Here is a 25,264-nt window from a genome sequence, read left to right as displayed (position 1 = left end):
GGAGCCAGGACTTGGACATGACCGACAGATAGGACACGTATCTAATGAAACGCCTCGCACACGTCCCCGCACTAATGTGCTGGCTTCGATCCAGCCATCGTGGCTCAAATATTTGGGGCCGCTTTTGTGAGCTCATTAAATTTCGTCAACGCAAATATGTGTGCCGCTGCCAAGGAGAGCGCCACATCGCATGCAACACGTTGGGGCCGAGTCCTTCGGCATATGCACTTCCGGCACACTTCCTGCTGCTCCTGCTGCTCCTGCTTTCCAGCTCTGTGAATTTATTACGTGCAAATGTAAATAGCGGCACGTGCGGGCCTCGTGTCCTGCGCTCCACTGTCCTGCGCCTTTGTGAAGAGTCCTGCTCCTGCGCCAAGTGAAGTCCAGGTACTGGGGAAACCATTGCGTCCGCAACAGAGCTTTACTTGTTAGCTCTGCAATGGAAGCTTGATTCTCATTTTGAGCAATCATTTTGAAGCCGCTTTTAGCGACGCTTGGTGACTTAGGTGATTAATCATAAGAATAGTTATAGTTATATAGTTAAGTCTTATCTCTAAAGTGATTAGACCATAAACTGTACACTAAAAGCTCCCACTGGTGTTTCCTTTCTGCGGCTCCTCCCTTGCGGCAATAAAAATGTTGTCGTCGCCAAACAAAGGCGAGGCAAGACGTCGTCTGGATTCCTTAGAGCCAAGTCCGTCTGTCCTCTGTCGAATAGTTGCCACAGTCGGCATGCAACGCCGTTTCTATAGATAATGCAGCTACAAGGTACAAGCTATACGATACCAGATAGCAGATACCAGATACCAGATACCAGATACCAGGGCAAACAGTGCAGTGTGTACGTACGGCTATTTAGATTATTTATTTCGACAAATTGACAGCGCAGCCAAGTGGAGAAGGAACCACAGACAGACAAGAACAGTAAAGGCAAAGAAAGGAGTGCTATTGTTCAGTTAATTTGAGTTTATCGGAGGTCGGAGGTCACTCTTCCCCATCAACTACTATTTGCTGACAACGTAGCTGTCTATCTGCCGAATATCTGTACATATTTCTGTATAAATAAACTTCCCTTTTTTTCAGCACCTCAACTAACCGAGTAGAGACACACCAATGGAAGCCAGGACAGTCTTATGATGAACTTGCTGGTGGTCAAGGAAAGCGGCGAGCGGATCGCCGACATCAGTTATAGCCAGGAGCACACAACCAATTCCCACCCAAATCGCACCGCAACCACCAATCGCCGCAAGCTGGCGATCTCATCGGGATCGGGATCGGGATCGAGACCGAGACTGGGATTGGGGGATCTGGAACCGGAACCGGAACCGGAACCGGAAGTGGGAGCGGAAGCGGATGTGGACCTGCCTTTCGCTGGCAGCTGCTCCTCCTCCTTCTGCTCTGCAATTGCATTGGTAAGTGGACCAGGAGCCTCTGGCTAACGAGCTGTGGTGCTGGGGCGTTGGGCAAATACCGATAAATCTTACGCTTTGCCTCACTTGTTACGATAATCCTGCACTATCGAAGAGCTCGAGTATCGGTAATCGATTAACTGTCGATGCACCTGTGTTCCTGCCTTCAATTCGTTACGCTTGCTTCATATTCCAGTTGGATCGATGACTCTGACCGATCCAACCGGTTCGGTTCGTTCAGCTTAACCTTATTGATTTGCCAATCGTTGACAGGCCGCTCGCTACGCACACCCATCCACACACAACCACCCACACAGAGAAAAATACTCCTTTGTTCGTTCCCTAATGGCTATGATCTGTAGCATGAGTTTCATAAAATTTATAATATGGTTCTTAAAATACTCAAATTTACTAATACACTTGAAATTGTTAAGTAAAAGACAGTTTTACAAACATCTTTGTTCTGCAACAAGTTTTTGGTTTCCTTTATTTTTACAAGCAGTTTTGTTGTACCCTTGCAGAGCAAAGGGTATTATAATTTAGGCCAGAAGTTTGTAAGTATATAATATATAAAAATCGGACGATTATATCATTTAGCTGCCAGAGAAAAAATCGAAACTCTTTATAGAATTAATGGAAATAAATTGATAACGCCGTTGTTCTTTATCAAACAAGCATAGTTTTTATACCCTTGCAGAGCAAAAGGGTATTATAATTTCAGTCAGTAGTTTGCAACGCAGTGAAGGAGACACCTCAGACCCCATAAAGTATATATATACTTTATGGGGTCTTTATATGATCAGCATCACGAGCAGAATCGGAATCCGTTGGTACGTCTGTCCGTCTGTCCGTTTCCGCGCAAACTAGTCTCTCAGTTTTAAAGCTATCTTGCTGAAACTTTTCCAAAAGGTGTGTAGTTATTGCACGCAGTATATAAGTCGGAACGGGCCGGATCGGCCGACTATATCGGTTAGCTCCCATACGAGGGAATGAAATGAAAAATTCTCACGCCGTTGTTTTTGATCAGATCAGCTTGATTTCTTTAAGATGGCCTTTTCTAACTACTATTGAATTTCGGATTAAATTTAATCAAAATCGGATAACTCTATCATATAGTTGCCATAGGAGAGATCGAAAAATATATACAGTCGAATCCCGATAATTCGTACCCCGCTAAATCGAAAATCGCGATAATTCGTAAAAAATTCTGTCCCCTTGAAAAAAACTCGTTAATTCGTAAAAATTTTATACATTTTGGTCCCCTCGTTAATTCGTAGTATTTTGCGCAAAGCAAAGAATATTGAACCTCTTATAAATCGTAATGCGATGCGAAATTTTTTGCAGTTAAAGCACCGTTAGATTTTTTAGATAGCAATGCCGCCTTTATATCGCTATGCATTATGAATTTTGTGTTTCTCGCGCTGTTATAATTTTATGTTATTGTTTAATTTTCCTTAAATTTGAAAAACGTACAAACTAATGTACATTCTTATAATGTTTGTTTAATTTTAATAAAGTTAAATACATATGTAAACATGATGTGAAATGTAAAAACCCCGTTTATTCGACTTTTTCATTTTTGAGCCCCGTTAAATAGAAATCTCGATAAATCGAATTCCCGTCTAATTCGTAAAAAAAGTGATCCTCTTGCCATTTCGAATTATCGGGACTCGACTGTATAGAATTAATGGAAATAAATTGATAACATCGTTGTTTTTTATCCCACGAGCATGATTTTTTAAATATAAAGTTTTTTAAAAACAATTATACTGAGAAAAAGTTTCATAAAAATCGGACAACTATATCTTATAGCTGCCATAGAAAGATCGAAAAATCTATATAGAAATAACGGAAATAAAGTTATAACATCGTTGTTTTTCATCAGACAAATATGATTTTTGGAATATAGAGTTTTCTTACGACTCTTGAATTACGAATTAAATTTGATCAAAATCGGAAAACTATATCATATAGCTGCCATATGAACAATAGTCGAAAATATGGAAAATTAATAGAAAAATCGTCATAGCTTCGATGTTGGTTAGCCCTTATGTATTTTGTTCGACATGTTTGATGACTGCAAGGGTATATAAGCTTCGGCTTGCCGAAGCTAGCTTCCTTTGTTGTTTTTAATTTATGTTTAATTTTTGGTGTCGACTATAAATTTTCTGCTCTGTGCATTTACACACACAATTTGCCACACAGGCTCACGCTAATGCACACACATATACATATGTAAATTTGTTCGAAATTGTGTTAATTGTTCAATCAATGTCTTCTCTTCATGGAAATGTCAATTGAAATGAAGATCTTACCGTTTCGAACAAAATCTCCTCAGTGGGCGCCTTCGAGCCGGACTTTGTGATTCCGCTGGAGAACGTGACCATCGCCCAAGGTCGGGACGCGACCTTCACATGCGTGGTGAACAACCTCGGAGGTCATCGGGTGAGTGGTGACGGTTCGTCAGCCCCAGTGAAGGTATGTATCGGTTTCAAGCGCAGCGTTGAATTCACCACTTCCGTTTCCGTTTTCCGTTTCGATTCCTTGGTTTGTTTTCCTCTTCCTTTTGCGATTCGTTCCGTTTCAGTTCGTGGCTCTTCCGTTCCGTTTCATTTGCCATTTCAAGTGCACAATATTTAAATAACTTAATACTGTTCTACCGATTTTACGATCTAAAAGGCACCAATAAAATTAAAGAGTTTCGAACTGCACCACAATAATCGCAATTATGTAACCGTTAAGCGCACCTATTCTACATGTATCGTATACGCATATATATATAGTTAACTACCAGTATAACAGCCATAGCACCATACAATATTTACGACATAAGTATATAGTACAAAAAATAGCTATCCCTGTGTATATATAGAGCACTCTGCATATTAAACGCCTCGATGCACCGCAACAGCAACAGCAACAGCAACAACAACAGTAACAGCAAAAACAAAAGCAAAAGCAACAACTGAGACAAAAGGACCAAATAATAACAGTAGCGAAAATAACAACAATCGATTCGAATCGAATCGCATCGCATCGCATCGACGAATCGAGCGGCGGCATCAAAATAAATTTAAATAAACATGGCACAATTTGTGCGATGCGAAACCGAGACCGAAAATGCATAGCTTATTGTTTTTATCATCGTATTATATTATTATTAGCGCTTACATTTAATTTATAACACTCACAAAGCGGCGAATCCGGAGTTCAGGGGCTCCGGGGCTCCGGGGCTCCGGGGTTCCGGGTTCCCGACTCCGGCATTGTGACAAAGAATTTAAGCGATAAAAGAGCAGCGCACAAAAAACCGCCAACTGTAAGCGATTGTTGTCAACAACAATAAACAATCGTTCGTCGTTCAAAAATAAAAAGCACAATAATAAATGTAAAATAGCTACTATTCAGCGCCGCTCAGGGGGAAATGTATATGAGGTCGCATCGCGAAAACAATGAAAACAAGTTAAGTCATTGTGTCAGCGAGGATTTAATCTGTTTAAAGCCTGGTTATCCCATCATCTCAAAATTTATTCGTTCTAAGCGATCAACATGGGGTCTTATGGAATTATATGAATCCATGAGCGGTATGTCAAGCTGTGCGGATTACATGGATTGCCTAATTGATTACTCTTACTCTCAAATGCATGCACGAAATTCTGTTACCTCATAAAATCTCAGAAATCAGTCAGAAAATCAAGCACTGCGAAAAAAACAATAAGAAACTATGCAGCGTAGGTGATTGAGTTCGTTATATTTACTATTATATAAGGCATATACTTTTAACGGAAAAAATATAACATGCATTGATATAAAAATCACTACAAAATTCTTGCAAACGAACTTGATCGAATTTTTATATTCGTTACTCGTAGATTAAAAGAGTATACTGTATTTGTTGAAAGGATGTGACAGGTCGAAGGGAGCACTTGCGAATAGAGTGAATGTATATTCTTAACCAGGACCATCAGAGGAGCCAATCTATGTCTGTCCGTCGGTTTGTCCGACCGAAGAAGAGGATTAGGATTGAAAATGTAGATCGTAGTCATTCAACCGCAGCGCAAGCTTGGTAAAATTTGGTGTCATGCCAAAATGTTTTTTGGAAATAATTTCTGGAACTAAATACGCAGTAAATGGCGCTGTTCAAAATTTGCCACGCCTTCAGCCTTGTTGTCTGCGAGGACGTCGAGACCTAACAATTAGAGGTCACCTGTAAATTTTACCGATAGTTTGGGGTTTTTCGTTTTAGACTAAAACTTTTAGTTCTATGACTGATTCTTGAATGCGCTTTTTTTGTGAAATAGCAACAATATCATAACATTCCATACCCATTCACCAAAGAGAGGTGTATAAAGTTTCTGAGACATTTATGAGGTCAGGCATAGCTTCGATGACAAAGCTTTTAAATTGGCCGGACAACCATTTACTCCTTCTTTTAACTAGCAAAGTCGAGAGTATGCATGACTATATAATTCTCTTTATTGATTCTTGACGCTACACCATTTTGCCATTGAAAGTCTCCGACTTTTGATGACCCCATTTGGATTGGCATAAGTAAGGGGTATGTTGCAGTTCAAATGCTTCCCCTCCTTGCTGTTTTTCTCTCTTTTTTCTGTCCCCGACTCTCTGCGTGTTTACGTCGACCGTCGAAGAGTGTTAATCAACGAAATGGCATCATAAATAAAAACGCCATTTCATATAAATCCTTCGATGTTTCAATCAAACAAAAACAACCAAACCAAACGGCAGAGAGTTGGCCGATGTGGACAGAAAAACGGGAGAGACGCTCCCCTGTCATTTCATTTAAACAACAAATATATACATACAAATTATTTTGAGCATAATAAAATAAATTGCGAGGCATTGGATAAAAGCTAACATCAAACGCGATGGCGTACCGTGCAGTTGAAGCATTTCAATTTGACTGCTACAGGACAAAACCCCTTTAAAGATATTTCATATAATTAAAATAAAATAAAACTTGGGATGGTTTAACTTGAGAAACATGGTTAATTGGTTGATTTTGGGATCCGCATCTTCGACCAGTGATTAATTATTTATATTAAAGGCATATTGAAATAAAAGTGTGACCATGCTATAAAGAAATGCAATCCTCCCGGCTATGAATATTTAAGGATCTCTTTTGCAGAAAATCATCGGATGATTTGCGATACGCAGTTGTGTAACAACAATGGCAACAACATGCGAACAATGTGATTTCCATGGCATTGTTTTCATTTGTGTGTTGTGCTTTTGTCGCTCTTACCTTATATGTACGAGTGTATGTATAACTCTGTCCCCTGTTTGAAATTTCTTTCCCGATTTTCAGTTCGTTTTCAGCCCACTTTTCGGGCTTCCTTACTGTTTTCTTTTTTTGGTTAGTAAAATACGAAGAAATATTAATAAAATAAATTCAAGCGCACCGAGTTCAAACCGAAACAAACTTTGCACCAGTTTTGTAAATATATATATAATCTATACGCGTGCCTGTGTGCCAGTGTGCGAAAGTGCGGCCGAATGAGAGTGTGTGCGTGCGCGTTGTGCTTTATGTAGTCGTGTTGTCCATGTAGTAACTGTAGACTTACTTTATGACATTTGCTCGCTTTATTTGCATTCACATTTGAACATTTTTTACAATCCGTTTTGCATTTCTTTTTCACTGGGATTTTTTGTTGGTCCCTCATTGTTTGCCTGATTTTCGTCACAATCCGTTTGAGCCTTTGTTTGAAGTCCCCAACGCCCCGAACGCCCTCCGCCGAAAGCCCATTCCCCCACCCCACCCCACCCCACCTTATCCATGCATTACTCAATAAATTTGCTTTATTGAGTAAATAAATAAAGCGCCAGTGCCGTCGACGCGCTGCAACATCAAACGTTCGTCCTGGCTGCTGTCCATGGTTATTTATTTTCCGAGAGGGCTCATAACCCATCACCCATCACCCCCACCAGCTCCACGTTTTCGGATCCCACCTTTTTCCCTTTCCGCTACTGACACACTCGAATAAAGCACAAAAAAAAGAAAAACAGAGAAGGAAAACGGGATCCCGGATCTGAGTCTCAGCTGTATTGGCTTTCCTGCTTATTGGATTGCCGGACCCGCTAAAATATAAACCTGGAAACGGCTGCCGAGTTGGCAGATCACAAAGGACTGATGGCAAATATTTTATCACTTTTTAGTCAAAAGTTGTACCAATCAGAAGCTATGAATAAGCCAAAGATAAGGGGTTTTAGTTTCTCTTCTCGTTACGCATTCAACAAAAAAGTTAAGAGGGTCTTCCATATGCACTCAGTGCTGTTTAACTTGGCTACAAATTTAGATACGTAGATAAGAGGAGCTCAGAGGGCTTAAGGCCCTCATTTCATGCACTGTGAGAACATGTTTTCCACTTGCAATAATAGCATAATAATAAAGAATAATTAAACAACACATTTGTAAATTTCAAAATCAAAGGGCAGCTTAAGTAAGTTTCTACATTGGTTACCAATTTTACACAATTAATACTCATAATAACGATTTTATGGCATACAAATATAATTCTTATATTAAGAAAAGGAGTTCAAATGAATGAAAACATAAAAAAATCATTTGTGCATAAAAAAAAAATTCATGTGGGACTGAACTCTTGAAAAACCATTTGTAAATATGCGGCTCTAATTGATGACTTTCTTATGTCTAAAAGTAGAATCCGTTGCCAAGCAATCTAGGCTTAAATAATTAAACTGTTAACTAAAAACTTCTTTCTTAAAGCCATATATATACGCTACTTCCTCAGAATAATGACTTGGGAATTCTGAACCGCGAAGACACCATTCGGAAATGGAAAAAGTTCGTACAGGTTAGAGGATTTCCCACTACCAAGCCTATTTGTCCAGTTTTCGCCTGAGTGTACCGATCCGACTTTATCGTTAGTTCCTTTTCCACCGTTCCCCGTTTCACTTTCCGGATTTGCGAAACCCGTTTTCGTTTGGTCCGCACAAAGCCGCCTAAGCCTATTAGCTAAAACCCGTAGACTGCGCTCAGTCGGCACATCATAATGTTAATTAAAACTACCAGGCGGAGCAGAGGAGCAGGGAGGTGGCGCAGGGGCTAGGATTAGTGGGATGGGCTGACTGTGAGTGTTGCAACATTGCCTGCTTTGCACCGTACCTTACCATACACACCACTACACCACACCATACACACACACACTCACACGAACCGAGAGACCGAGAGAGAGAGACACAAAGACATGCATTGCCACACGCTACCGTTAATATCCTTTTAGTCAACCCCCGCTCCCATTCCCTTGACGTTAATCCACTCTTTTTTCTAATTGTGCATGCCATGTTAATGCCAACTGATTAGCCGCTTCACAACGCACCGCCAACTGCACCCATAATTCATGACTCTTGTGTTCCTTCCCTTCGTTTTGTCTCTGTCTGTCCCCAACTGTACTTGTACTTGTATTTGTACTAGTATTTGTACTTGTATTTGTACTTGTACTTGTACGAGTATGTGTGCGGCGCACATGTAAACTCTACACGTTGCCCCCATTGTATGTACGTTTTTTATCTTTGCTCTTTGGTTACGAAAACGAAAGAAATGTATAGGACTGCATAAGAATCCGAAGCGACTGCATAAGCGCAAATGTTAACTAATTGTTGAATGTTTCTTCTCTCCACGAACCCCAACAAAACAAAAACCATGTCCACAAAAAACACTCAAATCCATTCGCCATTCGCCATTCGCCAAATGGCCAACGACGGACGCTTAAAACCAAAATCCAAAAACCAAAAACCGAAAACCGCAAACCCAATTCCACTAATTGCACTTGAAATATCCCTTTTCATATCCACCGACCATAACAACACCACCAACAATGACTCTAACAATCTGCACTCGATGGCAAAACCACCGGAAAAAAACCAACCCAACCCAAACCAAAACCAAACCCACCCACACAAACCGAAAACTTGCAAAAACTTTGCCACTGCTCCTCTGCAAAATGGAAATGGCGTCAAATTGCGCTGACATCTGACGATGGCAACAACAAAACTACCAATAACAATGCTACACCAACACAATACAACAACGACCCCTAATCCTAACCCAAACCCAAACTCAAACCGACTATCAACACTGTTTTCGGATGCATTGCATCCATTGCGACGACGCTGACACAAATGTCAAACCTTCCGAAAACCGCCTCCAAAACTTCACCACCCAACCACAAATACACCAACACTTGAACTTCCAACACAACCACAAATTGATTCTCTTGCGTCAATTAAAACTTATTGAAATTTCCGAAAATATTCAACTCAATTTTAATCGGGTAATTCAATAACAACGAAACGTTGAACAACATTCGAATCCGGTAACTCACCGACAACATTCAACAACCTCAACGAAATATTGAACTCAACAACAAAACCACCACCACCACCAAACGACGGTGACAATGCGCGAATATTGCTCATAATGCCATTAACTAAATATGATGACCCCGAAACTTTTTCTGTGGCTGGGGATATCAAACTGCAATTTCCGAACATCTGGCGTTCGCCACACCCACACAACGACACACCCACACCGGGATATCCTGAAACACAAACAACACTTTGACATGCAACAACGGCCAACCGTTGTCTTCATCAACACACAAACACAAACTCAAATACACAAACACCCACACACACGCACTGGCATTCAAACCGACGCTGTCATCAACTCAACAACAACAATGGTCATCCCTTTATCCCCACTTCCAATTCCCATTTCCCCGATTTCCCTCGACTTTCCCCGCTGAACCCGCTTCCCCGTCGCGTTTCCATTTGGCAAACTGGCACCATCAGGTCGCCTGGATTAAGGCCGATGCCAAGGCAATTCTGGCCATTCACGAGCACGTGATAACCAACAATGATCGATTATCGGTGCAGCACAACGACTACAACACATGGACCCTCAACATCCGCAGCGTCAAAATGGAGGATGCCGGCAAATACATGTGTCAAGTCAACACGGATCCCATGAAGATGCAGGTGAGTGCTGCGATTTCGGAGCGGACGCGATGTCGCAACGCGGCGGCCCCCGGAAAAGTTGTCATTTGTTTTCTGTCGAGGCTACAATAAAAGTCACACTCCTGGCCTTGGCCCAACGTGAAAGGGCCACGGGGGGTAACCACAAATAGTCATGGAGACAGGGAAAGCGTTTCAGCACTGCAAAAAATTAGTCAGTAATCGATTCACTCACTCAGGCAATAAGCTCTACAGTCGAGTTTTCACACTTTAGGATACCGTTCACTCAACTTGATAAGCTAAACTGTTGCAAACCCGTGAGCGAAGCTACCTGGTTAAAATAGTGTTGCATAAGCGAAGCTACCTGGTTAAAATAGTGTTGCATAAGCGAAGCTACCTGGTTAAAATAGTGTTGCATACACGTAGGCAGCAATCGAGTTTGATAATTTTTTGGTGATTCTAAGGCTGTGTTAGCAAATCCTGTCTCTTGGACTGGGGAATTAGGATAGGAAGTTAGAAGGTTAGACTTTGCATAGGCTCTTTTAAGCCAACCCTTTTAAACGTTTGACTAAGCTTGACTTGACTTTTATACACTTCGCCCCCATAAAGTATATTTATTCGTAATCTGTCTGTCTGTTCCTATCTGTCTATATATCTGGCTGGCTATATATGTATATATATGTTGTATCGGGCGACTTAATCCTTTAGTTCCAATCGGCAAGCTCGAAAAATTATTTTTATTTACCATAAAATTGAGAAAGGGAACTGAAAATTCGGCGAAACATGAGAAGTATCATTACTGTACACTTTATTCCTGACGCTGAAAGGTTCGATTTTAATGCAGAAAAAAACTAATTCCATTCTTTTCTCACTTATATGGCAACTATATGATATATGTAGAAATAACTCAAAATGCATACGGGCTAATCTAAAATTATAATACCCTTTGCAAGGGTATCATTATTAGAGATTATTAGTACGAAAATTTGTTTATAATTTGGCTAATTTTTATGGTTTTAAATTTTTAAGGAATTATTCGGCCGAGTAGGTATGGCCGGAATTTAATTGTTCTTAACACGTTCTAGGGGAAGCTCTCGTACCGAACTATGCTTCAGAGTTTCTGCTAATAATACACTGTATTTTAAGTGAAGGTACACCAAGCCTTAAAGCTACTTTCCAGCTAAGTTTTCTGTATGGAACTCCCAAATTGGGCAAATCATTACGTTTTCCATAGCCTAATTTTTTAATTTCTGAAAAAGCGTATCAATTCCGATTTCCGAAGCGGATATACAAAACTTCAAACAAAGCAGGGGTATTATGAAATTATTCTGGGAAAGCCGAGGCTCTTTTTTCGGGTTTGTTACTGTGTGTGTGTGTATCCCGACCATCTCCTTTTTTTGCCACGAGAGTGTTTGTTTGTGTGTGTGTGTGTGTGTGTGTGGGGGGGGGGAGTGACATTTAAACACGATATATAAACAATGAAGCGCTTTAATGACAAAAATAAATAACAAACACAGCGTCGCTGCAATGTTGACGTCATCAAAGGGCGCTTATGCTGTGTGTGTGTGTGTGTGTGTGTGTGTGTATATGGGAAAGGGGAGAATTTCCTCTGGAGATTTCCAGGGGAGCTTCCCTGTGAGCGTGTGTGTGCAGGGTTCTCATGTGGCGCTGGCTGTTACTCGAGTTTAACTGAGTTTTTTTATGCAGCACCACCCCACCATTAAACGACATGTGCAAAACGATTGCGTTTTCAATTTCATTTCATTAATGCTGCGAGGATGATGGAGAAAATGTGTGTGTGTGTGTGGCGTGTGTGGGTGAAATGTGGAAAGTGGCGGGGGTGGCAGTGGGTGGTGCCACCCATCCACCGGGCTGTAATAAAATCAACCTAACAAAGCGAATTGAGTGAAAAGCAAATATGAGACAAATAAAAAGCAAACAGGCTTGACATTTCTCCAGCTTTCTCGCTCGCCGAGCCTTTTTTACCCACTATCGCATAAATTTCGCGCTTGGCTCGTTCGGGGTTTTCCCCTTTTTCCTGCCAGAAAGCCTCTTCTCTTTCCCTGTGACGTCAACTTTATTTTATGACACAACTGTCAACTGCAGCGGGACAATGACAATGACAACGACAATGATAGCAGCAATTCGGTTATTGTTGCTAGCAGCCGGCAACCGCAGAGCGAATCAAATGTTAAAAGGGCGAAAAAATGGGAGAACGGTCCAGGACACTGGGCTTTTTTAATGAGACGGCAAATTGTCGCAGAGTGCAGCTAAAACGTTGAGCAATATCGTTAAATCGTTGCATTAAGTGCAATTTTAAAGTTGTTTACCTTAAATCACGACATTATAAAAGCGTTGTGTAGTAAATAATGTAAGCAGTAAAATATCCCTTCATGTCCAGCGATTGTTTGCATCTGGTTTTTATACCGATAAGCTTAAATTTAATAAGAAAATTACGGACAGAAAGAGTTTTCCCATTGCACCATTTTAAACATACTCTATGTATATGAGTTTAAACCCAAAAAGCATTAATTACGAAGTCTTTACTAGTTTAACCGAGTTCAATTTAAAGTTGGTTTCTGACTTGTTATTTTTATACCCTTGCAGAGCAAAGGGTATTATAATTTTGGCCAGAAGTTTGCAACGCAGTGAAGGAGACACCTCAGACCCCATAAAGTATATATATTCTTGATCAGCATCACGAGTAGAATCGGAATACGGCTGTACGTCTGTCCGTCTGTCCGTTTCTGCCTAAACTAGTCTCTCAGTTTTAAAGCTATCTCGCTGAAACTTTCCCAAAATGTGTGTAGTTATTGCACGCAGTATATAAGTCGGAACGGGCCGGATCGGCCGACTATATCGGATAGCTCCCATACGACAGAATGAAATAAAAAATTCTTACTCCGTTGTTTTTGATCAGATCGACTTGAATTCTTCAAGATGGCGTTTTCTAACTGTTATTGAATTTCGTATTAAATTTGAACAAAATCGGATAACTCTATCATATAGCTGCCATAGGAGAGATCGAAAAATATATATATAATTAATGGAAATAAATTGATAACATCGTTGTTTTTTATCCCACGAGCATGATTTTTTGAATATAAAGTTTTTTAACAACGTTTATATTGAGAAAAAAGTTTCATAAAAATCGGTCGTCTATATCTTATAGCTGCCATAGGAAAGATCGAAAAATCTATATAGAAATAAGGGAAATAAAATTATAACATCGTTGTTTTTCATCAGACAAGTATGATTTTTGGAATATAGAGTTTTCTTACGACTCTTGAATTACGAATTAAATTTGATCAAAATCGGACAACTATATCGTATAGCTCCCATATGATCTATAGTCAAAAATATGGAAAATGAATAGAAAAATCGTCTTAGCTTCGATGTTGTCTAGCCTTTATGAGTTTTGTTCGACATATTTGATGACTGCAAGGGTATATAAGCTTCGGCTTGCCGAAGCTAGCTTCCTTTCTTGTTAAAATTGCCATTGCCCTTTAATTGGTAAATGGTAAAAATTTAAATTAAATTAAAATCAGAATTCTAATAATTATACATTTCATTCAAAGAATCGAAAATTAATGATTTATAATATTAATAACATTTTTAAGGTCGAACAGGAAGAGAAGGCTAACAAAAAATAATATAATGACAAAAATTGCCAGAGACCACTTGGAAAAGGTTAAAGCCAAAACATTAAATTGCACTTTTTTGTACGATTTAGGCGGGAGCTTATAATATGAAAAGTACCCTTCGCAAAGGTGTCTTTAAATAAGCTTGCTTAGGATGCTAAGGGGTACCAAGTATTCCAATTAAATGTGTAGAGCAGGCCAGCCAACTGGGCGCATGCGTGTTTTTGTTATTTCTTTAGAATACCAATTGACAAACTCGTGTGCTCGCTTTCAGACCGCCACCTTGGAGGTGGTGATTCCACCAGACATCATCAACGAAGAGACCTCCGGAGACATGATGGTGCCAGAGGGCGGGTCCGCCAAACTTGTGTGCCGAGCCCGAGGTCATCCGAAGCCCAAGATCACGTGGCGACGCGAGGACGGAAGGGAGATCATCGCCCGCAATGGTTCGCACCAGAAGACAAAAGGTGAGCAGTACACTGGCTCTTGATCGTAATCCAAAAACTAAGTAAGTCAGTCCAAAGTGGCAAAAGAGTTATAAATATGGAAACGGAAAGGCAGTAAAGCGCTGTTCGAACCTCCAAGGTATTTGCCATGTGCAAACTGCTGCCATTAAAGCAAATTCTGACACTCGCAAAGTTCATGAAAACATTCGAGGCAAACAAACACCTTGAGCGAACTTTGCGAACACGGAAGCTCACATGCTCCGTGCTCCGTGCTCCTTGCTCCGTGCTCCGTGCTCCTCGTGGCTGGAGCAGCAGGAGGCCACTTTGGACTGACTAACCGACCGCATGTCTGCCATATATAAATATATATCCTCCCGCCCACAGCACAATCGGTGGAGGGCGAAATGCTGACGCTGTCGAAGATCACGCGATCGGAAATGGGCGCCTACATGTGCATCGCCTCCAACGGAGTCCCGCCGACGGTGAGCAAGCGGATGAAGCTACAGGTGCACTGTGAGTACCACTCCCTATACTTTGCTGCTGTGTGTGTGTGTGTGATATTGGGTGGGTGTGTGTGTGGCACGGCCACATACGATGCATGATGAATGGGAGGCGCCACCTGCTGCTGCTGCTTCTGCTGTTGGCCAAGAAAATGGCCTGATTTATGGGTGCCAAAGGCAGCTAATGCCGCATAATAATCATAATGGTAACTTATAGCCCGGCTCGGATGTTATGTGCGTGCTCCAGAAGGGAGCTCCTTGCTGGAGCAACTATAACCGGAACCGGAAGTGGAAGTGGAAGTGGAAACGAAAACGGGAACGGGAACAGAACCGCAGCAATAACGCAGCGGCGGCAACTGCAAGTGTTTCCGTTTCGATATCCGGCAGCTTCCTTCACGCGGCCGGCAAACTTTCCAAATGCATTAGGGCGCCAAACTGAGGGACGTGGGGTCAAAGGGCACATTCGCTTGGAATGTGTGTGTGGGAGGGGGAAAGGGTTTCTTGGGGCAACGCAACGTCACGTTTCTGCAGTAAAACTTTAAGCTCATGTGTTTTGGTGGCCCTCTCTGTGTGAGTGTCCTGTGAAGTGGTAATTGTTAAGGGCAGTTTTTCACTATTCCCCTGTCTGCCCACATGAAAACCCCCCTCAAAACCCTCTTAAAACCCCCTGCAGTTTGCAGCCCTGCAGCCCCCTTAATACTGTTTTACCTTCCCGCATCAAAGTTAATGAAATTTCCAAAAGGGGCAAAAGTTCAAACGACGACAATTTGGCAAGCGGGAAGCGGGAAGGCAAGAACAGCGGGAAAATACGGAAAAAAGGAGAAAAACTTAAGGGAAAAGAGGCCACCGATGAAAATAAAAGAGGGGTGAGGCGAAGAAAGCAGGGCAGCATCAGCCAAAAGATCGTATCCGAAAATTATATTGACACAGTGGTGAAAGTGTGGCGCCAGTTTTTAAACCACACACACACACACACACACACACATATATATTCTGTTCATTGCCGCCTTGCCGCAAAAATTAATTTTGATTTTTATTTTATTTTATCTATGCCACAAATTCGTTTTCGCTTTCGTTTACCTTTGTCATTTCATTTCCATTCTACATTCCGCCTTTCGCCTTTGGTCCTCGTAATTTCAATTTAAAAATCCATATGTGCGAAATGCGGGAGAAGCCGCCGTGCTTCAACGCTACACACTCCTCCTTGGAGTCCTCTTGTCCCAACCGAACTTTCCACTTTCCACCCGGCCTCCTGATTGATTCTAATCAGAAAATTAAGTGGCTCCGCGGAGGTTTTCCGCTCGGTATTAGCGTCAAGTGGGTGAGGAAACTCAGAGGTATGCCTCGAACTTAGAAGAGGCGTTGGATTAAATCCATTGGCGTCTTTAAACTTCTTGCTGAGAAAGCCAAACCATTTCCACGTCGCAAACACTTGAACTCCGTGATTGTGTTTTTCAAAAGCTTTAAAGTACCATGCAGCTTCAAGTAGAACTCAAGTTCAGACTTCGCCACAAGGTTACTTCGCATGAACTTTCATTCAAGAGACCTTTTACCATACATCATTTTAGCTCTTTAAAGCAGATAGAGCATTTCTAAAAAGCGGATTTAGTCATTAAAAGTCTGCAGTAAAACGAAAAACAATTTGAAACAAAAGATTGAAAGACAAACAAATTTTGAACAATTGTTTTGTTTTCCTGCCGCTATTTTTGCTTGTTTTGGGGAACTTATTGGGATAGATGTTAACCGAGTGCCGAATCTGCGTAGTCTGCAGACCTCTTCCTCCGTCACCGCCGCCACTCGTCGCAAACATTTCGGGTGGAAATACAGAACAATGGGCCAAGTCCAAACACCAACCAGCTGTTGACATAATAAGAGTATAACATATCTGGAAAAAACAAGGCGCACACACTAATTATTTGAAGTAAAGAACTCGTGTCCGTCTTTTCGAGGCTCTCACGGCTTTCTACGCATAGCTCTCCGTTCTCCATTCTCCGTTCTCTATTCTCCGTTCTCCATTCTCCGAAGACTCCAGCTAAGCACACAGACGTAGCTGACGTCACGGGGATTCTTCTGGGTTAGAAGCTATCTGGCTTTCCGCCAGACTATTTGCTATATAAGAGCTTCGTTTTGGCAAGTCGAAATCAGTTGCGACTGGAGCAAAGTCTGAGAATGCGTGCCTACATTGCAATTACCCTTCTCGCCCTGGTGGCAATGGTCGTGGCCCAAGGAGGCGGCCGTGGACGTGGAGGTCGCGGATTCGGAGGTGGATTCGGCGGTTCTCGAGGCCTGGGAGCATTCGGCGGGCGGCGCGATGGTCCTGGAGGCTTTGGTGGATTCGGAGGTCCCGGCAGCTTTGGCGGTCCTGGACGTTTCGGAGGTCCTGGAGGGTTCGGAGGCCCTGGAGGTCCCGGAGGGTTCGGAGGCCCTGGAGGTCCCGGAGGGTTCGGAGGCCCTGGCGGCTTCGGTGGTCCTGGAGGCTTCGGCGGTCCCGGCCCATGGGGTCCACCATGTCGTCCTCGCCGCCCAAGACCCTGCTCGACCACCACGGAGAGTGCTTTGGCTGACAGCTCCTCCACCGAAAGCAGCTCCACCGATAGCTCCACCGATAGCTCCACCGATAGCTCAACCGATAGCTCGACCGATAGCTCTACTGATAGCTCCACCGATAGCTCCACCGATAGCTCCACCGATAGCTCCACCGATAGCTCCACCGATAGCTCCACCGATAGCTCCACCGATAGCTCCACCGACAGCTCCACCGAGAGCACCACCGTTTCTGGATAGATTCGAAAAGTCTCTTACCGAGTTTTCAGATCGACCAACGAACAGGAATGCAATACCTAAAATAATAAACTCCGTTTGGCACATTGTATGATTATAACTCTTCTTGGGTTATCAGCTTTGAAAAGTTATTTCTTTAAACTACATAATTACATAATTGTGATTAGGGGGAAAATAATTTAGGGTTACTTGATGAACGTTGCGATTTACTGCTTTTTATACTTTTCATTATGGCCAGCTGAATGGGACATTTGAGCTACAAGTAGGAGACACTTCCACATCCACTTCACTTCAACTTTTCTGCCTGGCAGCAGCCGACTACTGGAAAGCTCTATTAGGGCAATTGAATTTTCAATAAGTGGTAGGCTAACGCGGGAATTGGGCAATACGGCAATTCGGGCGACTCCCTCTGCGAACAACACATGACATATGCTGCGCAATTGCAACTGCGGGGGAGTTCGGAATGGCCGTCCGTCCGGACGAGAACACGGACTCCATGGAGAGCAGAGCCGAGAGTGCGGCATGCACAAATCCAATAAATTGACCAATAATGAACGCTTGAATGCAGCTGAAGGGGAAAGGGGGAAGGGGGGAAAGGGGCAAGAGCGGGGTGGTCGGGGTTGCAGGAGCAAGTTGAAAAGCCAAAAAACAATGATGGTCAGTGGCTCTGACCTGCGGTCCTTTGGTCCTTCGCCGTTCCGGCTGCGCTCCCTCGGGCGGCTTCAAGACAACGTCAAAGACAAGGGAAAAAATAGAAGGAGAAAGGGAGAAGGAGAAGGGGAGCAGGACGAGGGGAGGGAGGAAAAGGAGGCAGAGAAAACAAGGGAAAGACAAAAAACAACTAGCAAAAAATGTAAAAGTAACGCAAAAAATCTGAACACGACACGAACAACATGGAAAAGCTCCAAAGGGCAAACCCGATGAATTAATGCCACGTCCTTGGCGCACTTGAAATGCTCTATGACCGCCGAAGTAAAACAGATGGACAAAACCATAAATTGCATTTGGTTGAAGGATAGTTGGTTAGATATAGTTCTGGAAAGCCCTTTTTAGATGCCATTACTGCGAAACCTGCAATACTTAGTACTTTAATACTGGCTAAGTAAGCATATGACCAACAAATTAATACAGTTCTTCCCAGTCAGCCATGGACAACCGTTGATCACCGTACGGTGTTATTCTTATTCCTATTCTTTGAAACTCCAAAAAGACGATCCTACATAATCAATAAATCAAGGAAGATCACAGCCTTATGAGCCATAACTGCCTCGCCAAAAGTCGATTTGAATAGGGAAGTCATTAAACCGTTCGGGGATCATCACTGCTCCGGCCGAGTAAGCCAATTCCCTGGCCAGATGAGTGAGTGTATCCAGGGAGCGGGAAGCGGGAAAAAGCTGAAAAACAGGGAGTATCCGGGCAAAAAATCGTAGAGATGCTCGCTCGTTTTATTTGCCACTGACTGACCACTGGGCGATGGACGATGGACGATGGACTGTGGACGGCGGATCCTGATTGCTGGGCAGGATTGCTGGCCCCACTCTAACAGCAAAATAATTCATTTTCAATTAAAATCGTATCAGTTGTTGTTGGCGCTGCCATTAACCGACAACGAAAGGCAAGGGCGATGGCGATGGCGAGGGCGAGGGCGAGGGCGGAAAATCACAGCTGGAATCCGGAGTCGGACAAAAGGGTTTGAAGTTTGACTTCGGTCCCTTGTGGCCAGCTTAATTGCCAGTCTAGTCCGGGGGCTAAGCTGGCTGGCAAGGTCACAGCCACTGATGGCTTAACAATTGGCGCTGCCACCGGGAGCAGAACCCGCCCCCCTTCACTTCCACCTCCCCCGCGAACTAACCCCTTTCCTTCTTCTCGTTTGCAGTTCATCCGCTGGTTCAAGTGCCAAATCAATTGGTCGGCGCCCCGGTCCTCACGGATGTCACATTAATTTGCAACGTCGAGGCATCGCCGAAGGCCATCAATTACTGGCAGCGCGAGAATGGTAAGTGGGAAAAGCCAGCCCACCGAAAACAACTTTCCCATCATCAGATCACTTGACTTCTCCAAAACATTCCTATTCGCACAAATTAATTGTTAATCTCCAGAATTTCAACGAACATTTCGCTTGAAAGGACCACACTGTCTTCATTTTTAAAACCCACCTAACTTTGTATTCAAAAATGTTTTCGTTCCTTAAAGGATTAATTAGAGAATCGCATTACTTATGTTGCCAGAACTCCTCCGTTCTCGACGGCTCAGTGTTTTTTTCCTCAGTGTGGTTGTAGCAACTGGCGGCCACCAATCGAATTTTTCATTTAGCATCTGCTCCAGTTGAAACTCGGACCGGTTCAAACTTTATAAACCTTTCAATGCCGCAATTTGTCTTTATTTGGTTCGTGTTCGAAGCTCAAATATTTTGTTGTCCCCCCGGGAAACGGGTGAAAGGGGAAGAGGCTTTGGAGGAAAGAGTCCTGGCTGACTGACTGGCTGACTGGATCTTTTGTCAAGTGCATTTGACGTATATTGCAAACGTGACGGGAGCCGCAACGTAAACGTGGAACGCTCGACGGCAATGCCAGAAATGTCATCATCCATGGCCCCTTTCCCCTTTCACCTTTCACCTTTCAACCTTCCCCCACGTAAGCCGAGCTCATTTGGCCGGGCTCCCTGCTTCGTATTCATGACTTCATTCACACCTCTCCTCAACTCCACTTGGCTCGCCCCATCACATCTCCATACATCCCATCCCATCTCATCTCATCTCAACTCATCTGCGTTTCATCGCTGCTCATTTCGATGTCTCTGCTTTTTCACCTTTTCCCGGCTTTGAACAGGCGAAATGATTATTGCCGGCGATCGTTACGCGCTCACCGAAAAGGAAAATAACATGTACGCCATCGAGATGATTCTGCACATCAAGCGGCTGCAATCGAGCGATTTTGGGGGCTACAAGTGCATTTCGAAGAACAGCATCGGCGACACCGAGGGCACCATTCGACTTTATGGTAAGAGATCTTATATGCTGTCAGCGGTTCTGCTCTGCCTACTAAATTATTTACAAGGCTCATAAACAAGTAGCTTATTTTAGTTCAAAAATCTCGATTTTCTCAAATGGAAAGAACATCTTATAAGACAAGAGCCGTATTTTGTGAGAAACACAGATTTTGAGCGCTAGGAAAATACAAACTCAAAAATGATAATTTCATATAAAACTCACAAACAATAAGGGAAGCTAACCTCGGTGATCCAAAACGTTTGTACCCTTGCAGTTAAAACTTTAGCCTATGAAGATTTTTCTTTTTGTTAAATCTATTAAAACAACAAATTATTAAATATTGAAGTAAGTGCAGAAATGTTTAAAATCGAAAAGTATGTAACAGGTTGAAGGGAGCCCTTACAACCCTCTGTAGTATATATAGATTTTTGATCAGGATCATCAGACAAGTCGATCTATGTATGTCTGTCTGTCTGTTTAGAATATTGGGACTAGAACTGTAGATTTGTTAATCCACAAACCGCAAAAATTATGATAATATGTTTGGACTCTACTCAGGAATACGCAGCGAATTGAGCTTTTTTCAAATTTGCCACGCCCACTTTTACACCCACCAATCCTGGGGGAATGTCCAATTTTCTGTTTGAAGGATTTTGCATACAGTTCCTAAAGATGAATACGAAGGAAATAAAAGTTTAAGAAAAGTTTCATTTAATAAATACATACAGGGTATCTAATAGTCGGGAAACTCAGCTAAGCATTCTCTCTTGTTTGTATCTAGACTTAAAGTAAACTTTTAATTTGATGGCTTCTTTTATTTCGCTGTGGTTTCAGAAATGGAGCGACCCGGCAAGAAAACTCTACGCGACGACGATCTCAACGAAGTGTCGGTAAGTTGTTGTTCCCCCTCCCAAGCCCCCAAGCCCCCGAACCCCTTAAGCCCCTCAAAGAACCCCCTCCAATCCTGGGAGCTCATTAATGTTTCACGACCTCAACCAGAAGCGGAGAGAAAACAATCAGACGGAACGAAACCCACTTTCTTTCATCCCGCAGAAAAACGAGGTGGTGCAGAAGGACACGCGCAGCGAGGACGGGTCACGCAACCAGAACGGAAGGCTCTACAAGGACCGCGCCCAGGATCAGCACCCGGCCAGCGGGAGTGGAGCGGTCCGCGGGCGCGGGACAAGGCGGCTAATCGGAACATTTCTATTAGCCTTATTGGTATTATTAACGGCGGTGGCGAAGGCCGGGGCATCATCATCATCATCATTGTCCTGCCACACAAAGGCCGGCAAACAAAAGGAGGCCAAGGAGCACCAAGAGAAGCAGCAAAGGCAAATGGAGGAGGAGATGGAGATGGCGGAGGAGAAGGGGAAGGGGAGCCAATGCTGGAAGAGATCGACGCCGAGTTGGAGACGGGCAGCGGCGGCAGAGTAAGATTATGATAGCTTAATTCAATTGTAATTAAACGAACACGATTATGACGCAAGGAGCTACTGCCCCTCGTCCTGCTCCTCCACACTCCACTTACACACACACACACACAGGCACACACACACACACACGAGCCAGGAGGAAGCGGGCATTAATTAAATGGGGATGCCACCGGGAAGCCCGGAGCTAATCATCTGCGCCCATGCCAACTGCTGACTGGAAGGGGGCAAGGGGGTGGGGCGGAGGCGGGGGCGGGGGCAGGGCTAATTGAGTGCATATCAAATCAAAAGGAAGATATAAACTAAAGTGTCGTAGTTAAGTGAAAAAGAAAACGCGTTTAAATGTTACCTCGTTAGCGGAAAATGATGAAAGGAAAGGATGGCAGCAGACCCCGACCCCGCAGAAGCAAATCAACTATAAACAATATCGAGATTAAATGGTGTTCGGTTCTTTAAATGGCTTTAGAAGTAAACAAACAGTACGACTGCAGAAGGATATCGGCGTACTATAAAGAATAAACACGATTACGACATTGGCGCGGATATTTCTAGATGTCTACAAAATAAGCGAAGTTATTTTTCATTTATTCCGACCTTGATTCGTTCAGTTTTTCTAGAGGAAATATATATACATATAAGATATTAGGTGTTTAATCGAGAGTTCTGTAAATATATTCAAGGTCTGCTCAAAGAGAAAGAAGTTCGTGGCTAAATGGAAAGGAGGAAAGTGTTAAGAGGATCTTTGCAAACCGTAAACTGTAAATATTTATGCCTTTAGTGATCCCGAGAATGTTTCGTTGATATCTTGATAAGTAGGTTCTGTGTTGGACCCTTTGTTGACTCCTTTGTTCTCATGGCTCAAAAGACTAATTGCGGACACTAGACCTAAGCCAGTTTTGGAATCCCCTAATCGATTAACCAGCTAAGAGTGTGTGAGATCCTTAGCTTTAAAAAATGCTAATTACTATACTATATAACGTACAATAACGAGAGTTTACCCACTGAATAGATTTCTGTGTGCTGATTCCGAGAGAATCTACAGAGTTAGAAACTTCTAAAAAATGTAAAAATTGTCTCTTGTACAATTTTAAATTGCTGCTGATTTCCAAAAGCCACAAGAGGGATTTGAGGATTTGATTAACAACTTTCGAGAAATTCCATGAGGATGGTTTGGCTTTGGCTTGGAACTATGAATACATTTTGTAGGAAAAAGTACACTGAAATCTTTTTAAAAAGTAACTCCGTTGAAACAAGAGAGGACAACGATTTCTGAAGCACTTTAAAAAATCTCCAGAGTCAACTTGGATTTCCTTTGGCACTGACAACACTTTCAAGACTTGAAAGTTTCGTTTACTACGGGCTCTCACACACTCTCAGACGATCCATAGTCCCCACATATATATTTATAAAATACTCATGTGTGCGTGTTCAGCTCAATTCCATGTTAAAATAACGTAAGTCAAAGGAAGGTAAATCAGAAACGCAGAAAGAAATGTGCCAAAAGCATTAAAAGCAACTCGCAGTAAAGAAGTGTGTAAGGCGAAAGTAAGCAGAGGTAAATACAAAATAAATGTGTGTGTTCAAATCCGAATAATGCAGTAATACCCAGACATATGTATAATCCGCATATCCAGCTCCACAGCCCCAAAACCCGGCTAGTAAAACTCATTTGAACGCTGACTTCTCAGATGTACTCTGACTCATATACGTACCAAGAAAGCAAATGTATGGAGGGGAAGTTAGGCATGGAGAAATACATTTTAATATAATGAAAATATAAATACAGTTAATTAAATATAGGAAATATTTTTTTTTGCGGGTACGAGAGTAACGTAATCGCCTAGCAAATCAAAGTTACGTTTAATATACACGTGTAAGGCAGGAAAGTAATTTATTCATCTAAATGGAAGCCCAGGCGATCGCGTTGTTGAAAAAAGAATAAAAGAACTACATTTAATGGAATTTGCAGGTGGATAAAGACAGGCAAACTAAACTATAGTAAAACCTAAGAAATAACAAACTAAGCCAGAAACCATTCAAGTCATAAAGCATTCAATGTCTAAGCTACAGTCATACCAAGGTAAACCAGAAAACAAAATGAATACACAACTATTTGACAACTACATAAGCAATGAGAATATCCAACAGTTTCCAAATAAATTCCCAAAAACGAAAGTTTGCTGCGTTATAATGCGAAATTCCATAGCTCTCGAACAAACAACAAAACAAAATAAATATAATATCATTTAGTTGGATTTGTGTTTATGTACATAAGAAATGAGCGAAAACAAATGTTTGTACTGTAAAATCTGATTATACAACTGAATATTCAAAACCACGCAGTCGAAAAAAACCGTAAAAAAGTCGGAAAAAAAAGAAAAATAAATAAAGAGACATACCTATGGAAACCCAATAAGCTTACAATCAATTTTAGTCTGAAATGGTAAGTCTGAAAGTGCCAACACCTATATTCCACTTTATTTTTCAGCTGAAAGTAAATATTGTAGTAGAGGTAAGCAGAAAAATACATTTGTGGTAAAAAATCGTTATTTAATGCCATACTTTTGGGCATATTAATGAGTAAGTAATTTATAGCTTTACTTTATTGAATAACTGCTGACACTCCTCAAAAACATTCATTAAATATACTTTCCAAATAGAACTCATAACTCCGAGTGAATGTGCAAATGCGATTTAGCCAACACATTCCACACTGATTATGGTGAAGCCACTGGTGCAGAATGAGAACTGGATGAAAATGCGATGATCAGAGTGTAAACCTTTAAGCTCGATTTGCTTCGTAAAAACTAAATAGAGAATGCAAGTACAAACACAAATACAAATACAAACACAAACACAAACACAAACAGGAGCTGTGCAAATATTTTCGATTTGCGTGTGTGTGTGTGTGTGTGTGAATGTGTGCTTTGCGTAGGTCAAATGATGGTTGCCAGCAGCCGAGGAACTAACTAACATTTTGTATTTATTTAAAGTTGTAGTTACAAAATATGCACACAACTCCGGCCGAGTTATTTATATTGCACAGACCCGTTCACACACAATGGATGAAACTG

At 42.2% G+C, this 25,264-nt stretch overlaps 1 protein-coding gene across 1 annotated transcript; it reads left to right on the top strand.

Annotated features, from left to right (window-relative positions):
• Positions 1–8,678: 8,678 nt before the first annotated feature.
• Positions 8,679–24,592, top strand: LOC108092804 (lachesin). Its single transcript, XM_043207323.1, has 7 exons — positions 8,679–10,424; positions 14,316–14,508; positions 14,872–15,000; positions 19,645–19,764; positions 20,597–20,767; positions 21,592–21,647; positions 21,811–24,592. Exons 1-7 carry the CDS (start codon positions 10,368–10,370, stop codon positions 22,192–22,194), a joined length of 1,110 nt encoding a protein of 369 aa, XP_043063258.1. The 5' UTR covers positions 8,679–10,367; the 3' UTR covers positions 22,195–24,592.
• Positions 24,593–25,264: the final 672 nt, after the last annotated feature.

This window comes from Drosophila ficusphila, unplaced genomic scaffold (assembly GCF_018152265.1).
Source record: "Drosophila ficusphila isolate 14025-0441.05 unplaced genomic scaffold, ASM1815226v1 contig_197, whole genome shotgun sequence".
NCBI lineage: Eukaryota > Metazoa > Arthropoda > Insecta > Diptera > Drosophilidae > Drosophila > Drosophila ficusphila.
This window is presented reverse-complemented; position numbering and strand designations above follow the sequence as displayed.